The sequence below is a fragment of the Drosophila takahashii genome, chromosome 2R, assembly GCF_030179915.1.
Source record: "Drosophila takahashii strain IR98-3 E-12201 chromosome 2R, DtakHiC1v2, whole genome shotgun sequence".
Taxonomy (NCBI): Eukaryota; Metazoa; Arthropoda; class Insecta; order Diptera; family Drosophilidae; genus Drosophila; species Drosophila takahashii.
This window is the reverse complement of record NC_091679.1, coordinates 17,916,281-17,924,561: the sequence shown is the minus strand read 5'-3', so window position 1 is coordinate 17,924,561 and position 8,281 is coordinate 17,916,281. Positions and strand designations below refer to the sequence as shown.

At 43.9% G+C, this 8,281-nt stretch overlaps 1 protein-coding gene across 1 annotated transcript; it reads right to left on the bottom strand.

The window, feature by feature from the left end:
- Positions 1-2,959: 2,959 nt before the first annotated feature.
- Positions 2,960-8,281, bottom strand: LOC138912194 (uncharacterized). The gene is made up of 2 exons (XM_070212061.1): positions 3,577-8,281; positions 2,960-3,327 (listed from the first exon to the last, which is right to left on the bottom strand). The coding sequence occupies exons 1-2, from the start codon at positions 8,279-8,281 to the stop codon at positions 2,960-2,962; spliced, it is 5,073 nt and encodes a 1,690-aa protein (XP_070068162.1).

Genomic DNA, 8,281 nt, shown 5'->3' with positions numbered 1-8,281 from the left:
AAGTTTCATGGGAATAGCTTATAATCTGCGCGAAATATCCTGAAAACCGACAAATTTTGACCGATTTCACCCTATTGTTCCTATATGAGCTATAAGATAATATAAGATTTCGAAAGATTCTTGTCAATAGCTCTTACACTGAGCGAAATATCTTCATTTTGTGAAAGCTATATCCGATTGTTCCTATGGGAGCTATAGGATATAGACGTCCGATCGGGTCGGCTTTCAAACTTGATCTGCGTACACATGTTTTAGGAGGACTGTGAAAGTTTCAAGGCGCTAGCTTTTAAACTGAGCTCGCAAACGGTATTGAAACAGACATACAGACGGACTGTAGTATGCATGTATCATTATAGCAGGTACTTACTGTACCAATGCCAGAATTGTGCAACCAAAATACTTAAGCTACTCAGAACCCAACTTATGCGAACTGCTAGTGTCAGCATATTCCCATGGGCTGAGTGCACACACATACTATGCATACCACGCTCTCTCTCTGAATGCATTTTGAAATACATAAGCACTGGCTGCGCCGCTGCCGGCGTCGCCGTTGTATTTAGCTGCGCTAATGCGCTGGAACATTTATATTTTGCTTAGACTTAAGTATTCAATAAAGAGAGCTCAATGCAAATGGACATCTGTTTTATTTATTATCGTTCAATTAAATATATGGTGCGAGAATAAAAGGACACTTATAACATGGCGACCGTGACAGTGGTTGCTGTTACAGTTCCTGTGAAACACAAATAAAGAACTATAAACCGATACAATGTGTGTGAATACATAAAACCGAAAAACAATTATATATATGTAAAAAAAAAATTCGTGCGAATATATTTAAAAAAAAAAAAAGAAAACCGAATATATATAAACATATATACAAAAAAAAAAAAAAATGTCCAAAAAATAAAAGAAAAAACACCTGTGGAAGACCCCAATAAAAAAAATTGTTTGTTTAAACGCCTGTGCGAGGACCAGCGCCGGCAACGCCCGAGTCCAAAGGGCACCGGACATCTGCAGCAGCCGGAAAAAAAAAATCATCACAAACCAAAATGAGAAAAGACAAATCTACTAAAAAATTGTAACGCCTGTGCGAGGACCAGCGCCGGCAAAGCCCGAGTCCAAAGGGCACCGGAAATCTGCAGCAGTCTACGGCAGCAAGTGCGGGAGGCAATCTGCACCCTGCACCAACGTATGGAAAAGTGCGTATGAGTGACGTTACTCTGGATAATGCTGCTCCTGTCGAGCAAAGGGACGCACCGAGCTTGCAAGAAGCTCTAGAGGTGTATCCAAACGATGGACCACGCCCCCTCACAATAGCTGAGTACAGGGCACGCAACACAAAAAAAATTCCCAAAAAAAAAAAATAGGAGTGGACAGCGCATAAAACTTCTACAGCAAAGGAGATTAATAAAAGATTACATCAAAACTGCTTCAACCCCTGAAGAAATATGCTCACATGAAAAGAACCTGGCCGTAATAGAGCAACTACTTTGCAAAAGAGCAAAGTAACGCAACAAAGGCTGCATTTATGCCAATGCCCTAGTTGCCATTAATTTAAAAAAAACTCTAACTCAAGCCGATGCGCGAAAGCGCTGCTTGAAACTTATTAACCTCTGTTAGGCTTTGTACTAAAATCACATGGCAGGTATTTTAATTATATAGAGCAACCAATTGTAAATCTGTCATGTGAAAATCACTAAACCATTTTTTCCTTGCATATTTTAACTTATGAATACTAACAAAATAAGTAAATCAACAAAAAATGAGGATAATAATTTGCCATACATAGTTGGCATAAAATATAGATTCTTGGAAAATTCTCCCAAAATGGGTTTAGTAGACACGAAAGTTGTTGATTCAACGGCGAATGTCGTTAATAAAGTAGAATCTAAACAAATAGATTTGCAAACAATAACAATTTTATTAATAATAATTGTAATTATGTTGTCAGCAAGTTTTTTCCTTAAAATCTATCTATTTCACAATAGATGTTTGAAGAAGAAATACCAGAGTCGAGCAAACGACCTGGACAAAATTTAAAAACAAATTTTAAATAACACAAAAAAAAAACAACAAAACTTACCTTTATAATTTCAAATATTATTGAAAAATATCATTAATAAAAAAAAAACAATACAAATCAAAAAAAAAATTAGAAAGTTAGAATATTCTTTTATGGCCACAAGTAGAGGTAGAGAAAAAGAACAATGTTAAACATAGAGGCAGCAGTTTACACCTATATGAGGGACCCAGATTTTAGTGAGAGAATAATTACACTGGTCTCAACGACCCTAATGACTATCTATGAGTTAGAAAATGTATATATGTCAACATATAACTTAGAATTCTCACCTTTAATACATTGCTCCGAAAAACAAAAAGCTATGGTATTAAGCACTGTCCCAGGTATTCACGTGAGAACAATTCAAACCGATCGTGACATATTAGGTAGAGCTAACATTTCAGTGGTGTACAGAAATAATTCATATCCATATTATAATGGAATGGAGTGAACTATATAAAGTTCTAAATAACTTAAAAAGAGATTTTGATAAATCATATAAATCATTAACGCAAAATAGAACAACACAACAAACCACTATAAATAAACATGTAGAAATATTAGTATCTCGCTTTAACAATGCGCGTATACTAATACATGAGCAAAAAGATCGACTAGATAAAAGTCGTTGGTCTGAGGTATCGAAGTTTGGTCAGAAATAAGACGAGTTGAGTTGCGTGTGTGTGGACTGTATTAATTTTTATTCTTGCCAGTTGCGAAGCCTATTCGATACTGAAGTGAATTTCGCAAAGCGACGCCGTCTTAGCGGCGTTGCCAGAAACTAAAGAGATTTTTGTATGTATACATGTTTTCTTGTACATAGATTAAAGTATATAAAGGAATGGAGATGGCATTATGCGCCTATATATTAGAGATGATTAAAGCTGCAAGCGTTCACGAACATCCCGGCCCGCCCTGAAACACCGTTTCTGAATGGGGCAATACAGCAACATTCGTGATCGGTCTGGTCATCTCTCCTGCCTGGGTCTTCAGTTTGACTGCTCGAACGAGGTCATCCTCTCCTGGATAGGTTTCCATAACCCGTGCGATGTGCCAGGATGCCGGTGGTGAATTGGACTCTTTTACGAGCACAACGTTACCGGTGGAGATGTTGGGTGTTGAAGTAGTCCATTTTGGACGTTGCTGCAAAGTAGTCAGATACTCCTGATGCCATTTTTTCCAGAATCCTTGAAGCATAGACTGGATACTTTGCCAATATCCTAATCGGCCCACTGGGATGTGGCTCAAATCGGGATCTGGCACTGTGGTTAAGGGTCGCCCAATTAAGAAGTGAGCTGGTGATAGGTAGTTGGTTTCCGTATCCGGTGTGTGGCACAAGGGGCGTGAATTTATCACTGCGCTTATTTAAGCAAGAAGTGTGCGCATCTGTTCAAAGGTGAGCGTTGAGTTTCCGGTGATTCTGCGCAGATGTAGCTTGACACAACGAACTGCCGACTCCCATTTCCCTCCCCAGTGAGGGGCTCTCGGGGGAATAAGTACCCATTGGATACCATCATCCGCTAGTGTGCTAGACACGGTGTCCTTGTGTGTTTGTGAAGAAAGCAATTCTTGCATCTCGTCGAGGGATCGCTTAGCTCCAATAAAGTTTGTGCCATTGTCACTGTAGATCTTACTGCACTTGCCACGTAAGGATATGAAGCGCCGCAAGGCAGCCAAGAAAGTTTCGGTGGTCAGGTCTGTTGCAAGTTCCAGGTGGATGGCCGAGGTGACCATGCACACAAATAGGCATATGTAACCCTTGCTGATACGTGGCTTCCGAACCTTTGCATCCTTCAGAAGGATTGGACCTGCATAGTCGCAACCAGTGTGTATAAATGGAAGCGCTTGAGTAATGCGTACACTGGGTAAATTAGCCATTTGTTGCTGAGATGTGTGGGAGCGTTGACGAAAGCAAGCTAAACAGTCGTGTGTTATTTTTCGAATTAGATTCCGTGCTCCAAATATCCAGAATTTTTGCCGAACAATAACAAAAAGTGAGGAAACTCCAGGGTGGAGGTTCACTCGGTGCTCATGTTCCAGAATTAGCTTTGAGATGCGATGTGTTTTCGGTAGCAAAACTGGGTGTTTTGCATCCCTTGACAACTGAGAGTGGTGCAGTCGTCCGCCTACCCTTAGCAAATCGTTTTCGTCGATTATGGGTGCCAGTTTGACCAGCTGTGATCGGTTCTTGAGGGGTTTTTTACCGAGGAGCAATTGGTAATCGTCTTGGAAACACCCTTGTGCGTGCTTTATGCAAAGAATCCTTGCCGCCTTGATCTCTTCAAATGAGAGTGCTCCGGATACCTTTTCGCGAGATGGATTTCGAGTACGTTGAATAAACCGCATCACGTAGCCGACAATGTGTACGAGCTTGATCCAAGAAGAGACTCGTTCGATTAGTTCATCAAGTAGATGAATCTGGGTTGCTTCTGTCAATGTAGCCAAACAGTTGGATTTGACTTCTCCTTGAATGCGTTTGTCTGTAAGAGATAAACCGAACCGTGAATCATTTAACTTTACCAGGTACTGATCCTTGTCCCGTAGCCATTGAGGCCCATTCCAACACAAATGGAAGTCGATGAGATCAGCAGCCATCAGTCCCCTGGACGCACAGTCAGCTGGGTTTGTTTTGGAATCGACGTGACGCCAAGCACTCCTTGGAATGGTGTCAAGGATTTCCGAGGTTCTGTTTCCAACAAATGTCTTGAGTTGGGCTGGCGCATACGATAGCCAGGAGAGCACTATTGAAGAGTCGGACCAGCCAAAAACAGTTATGTTCTTGTGGCGTAATCCAGATGTGATCGAGCGAATCAGTTGGCTGAGGAGAAGTGCTGCGCAAAGTTCCAGACGTGGCAAGGATTGTTGTTTCAGTGGAGCCACCCTTGTTTTCGCAGCCACAATGGACACCGAGATGGATCCATCGATATTTGTAACTCTGCTGTACACCACAGCAGCATACGCCTTGGTTGAAGCATCCGAGAATCCGTGGAGTTCGATGTTGTCCGGGTCGTTGGGAACAAATCGTGGTAGTCGGAATTTTTGAAGAGTGTCCAGATCTGCTCTCCACTTCAGCCAGTTGTCCGCCAGTTTAGTTGGGAGTGGGTCATCCCAGTCCAAATTCAAGAGCCAGAGCTTTTGGAAAAGGATTTTGAATTGAATGACAATGGGTGCCAAGAGTCCGAGAGGATCAAATATCCTCGAGACGTCGGACAAGACTTGTCTCTTTGTGCAATCAGGATTTGCAGCAAGACCGACATTATACGTTAGAATGTCTTTTCCAGGATGCCAGTACAGTCCGAGAACCTTTACTGGTGACGTTTGTGCAGATTGTGTGTCGCTATTATCCGTTTGTATACATGGCGTATTCGATACCCATTTTCCGAGTTCAAGGTTGGCGCGAGACATCAGCTCAACCAGCTCGTTTCGGTTTCGAAGTAGCTCATCCTCACTGTTTGACCCAGTAAGAACAACATCGACATAAAAATCCTCCAGCAGGATTTTCGACGCATTTGGGTATTCCTCTTGATGATCGATAGCAAGTTGTTCCAGCACTCGCACCGCCAGGAATGGCGCGCACGAAGTTCCGTAGGTTACCGTGCACAATTGGAAATGCTTGATGGGATCGGATGGATCTTCTGTCCAAACTATTTTCTGGAAGTTTCTGTGCTTTTCGTTGACCCATATCTGTCGGAACATTTTTACGATGTCCGCTGAGAATGCAAATTTGTACATTCGAAAACGAAGGCACACAGCGAATAGATCGCGCTGGATACTGGGCCCTGTAAACAGGGTGTCATTTAAAGCCTTACCATTGGCGTCGCGAAAAGATCCATCGAAAACTACTCGTAGCTTCCGACCCAGCACTGGGTGGTGGGGTAGATAGAACTGATTTCCAGTAGCGTTTTCCTCAGGTGGCACCTCTCGCATGTGCCCCAGATTTGTGTACTCCCTCATAAAGTGTACGTACTGTGTACGCAGCTGCTCGTTCTGTTGCAGCCGCCGCTCAACCGATTTAAAGCGTTTGAGCGCTCCTTGTAGAGTTCCTCCGAATTCGGGGTTTTCAGTGTTGAATGGAAGTTCCACGATATACTTCCCGTTTTCATCGCGACTGTGAGTGGCGAGAAAGTGCTTCTCGACTTGATCATCCTCCGGTTCCAATTTTGCGCTGCTTTGAACGTTTTCTAGTTCCCAAAACTTCTGAAGCGTGGCGCCTATGTCCACTGTTGTAGTCAGCGCACAAGCGTTGCTTGGACTCGATGTGATGAGTGAAGTTATTACCCATCCGAACACCGAAGAAATTGCGATAAGATTACCCTTGTTGTCGTACATCTTTCGTCCTGTAAACACTGACCATACGTGTTTGCTGCCCAATAGAATGTCAACAGGTGAGTTTGTGTTGAATTCAGTATCCGCCAACTGCAGATCCTTGAAAACCTTGAGCGCCGATGCATCGATGTTTTGCCTTTCCAGCGAAGAAGTGATCCTGCCTAGCACGTGGGCGTAGACAACCAACTGGTCCTCGGAGATACGAGACTTGATGTGCAAGGTGCTGCATCCCCTTGTCGTGTCTGCTTTCACCGAAGAGATTCCGGTAACCAAGATGCGTGATGCCGACCGTGTCAATCCGAGTGCTTGGATGCAACGCTCGGATACGTAGGAAAGTTCGGAGCCCGTGTCCAATAAGAGACGGCATGTTACGTGGTCACCCTTTGCGTTTTGAACATAAACCATGGCAGTTGGTAATATGCTTCGCTTAACTTCCGATTCCTTTGCAGATTTTGCAGTGCCCTGTGCACATACAACCGATTGAGTGCCCTCTCCTTGGGCGAAATGACTGAGAGTCACCGATGTGTTGTTGGACGCGCTTGTGTTTCGCTCGTCCTCCCCTGCTATCTGGGCAAGATTCCCAATAGCCTGTGGATTCGCTTGGACATGAAGAAGGGAGTGATGATTTCCCTTGCATTGCCTACATTTGTATGTCGACTTGCACTTGCTGACCCCATGACCAGGTCGCAAGCAGTTGTAGCACAGTGATTTCTCCTTCACGAAGGATCGCCTCTGCATCCCGGACATATCCAAGAACTGCTGACAGCTGTACAGAGTGTGTTCTGTAGAATTACATTTGGTGCAGCCACTGCCTTCGACCGCAACCATCGATTGTGTGACCCTTTTTGGTTTTTCTGCATGTGTTGTTGTCTTGCCACCAGTAGCAAGCTCCCTTTTACTCAGCTCCAGTTCCTCGCAACGAGAATCGAGAAACTTGAAGAATTCCTCGAGAGTTGGTGAATCCGTGTCCATGCTGCGCTCAATCCACCTGCGTCGCGTGTCAGCGTCTAGTTTCTCCAGCGCCAGATATATGATCCAGCAATCGCGGCCCATCTGGTTGACCGCATCCAATCCGCGAATAATTTCGTTTGCTCCGTCTGACACCTTCCGTAGAATTGATGCATCTACCTTTGTAGTTGTTGGTAGGCTCATAAACTGCTCCAAAAATGAGTTTACAATGTGCCGTGGACGATTGTACCTCTCCTTAAGACGTTCCCAAGCTGTGTTGTAAGCAGTCTCCGTAATGGCCAAGTGCCGTACCAAGTTGGCAGCCTCATCAACAAGAAGTGTTTTCAAGTGATGGAACTTCTGTGTGTTGGACAAATGCTGCTTGTTATGAATTGTGTTTTCATAGATGTCTTGAAAGGAGGGCCACTCTGTGTAGTTGCCAGAGAACCGCTTGATTTGAATTTTTGGCAATTCGCTCTGATTAGAATTCGCCGCGAATACCGAACTTAAATTCGCCAAAGTGACGTCACCACCAACTTGAACCGGCGTGCTAGAACTAGCCTGATTTGCAGCCAGTCGCTCAAATAGTTGTTGGTTTTGTTGCAGCAAATTGACAATTGCGTCGTTGTTGGAATGCAGACCGTTGCTGCCATTCGTAATGCCTGTAGATGTACTCGGTTGTAGAGCATCACTTCTGTCCTTGAGAATTGCGATCGCCCTTAAGTACTTTTCCTCGTAAATCGCATTATCGATCTCCGGATCGACGTAGCCTTCCACTTCCTCGTGGACAGCAATGGCATCGCCGAACTCGTTGAACTCCTTCCAAACATCGTGGAGAAGTTGTATGCGCGTGGTGATCTCTGTCTGTGTTGCAGATTCCGCTTGCTCTGCCCATGAGAGACAACGTGTGATGTTAGCCTTGAGCCTGGAACGGCTCTTCAT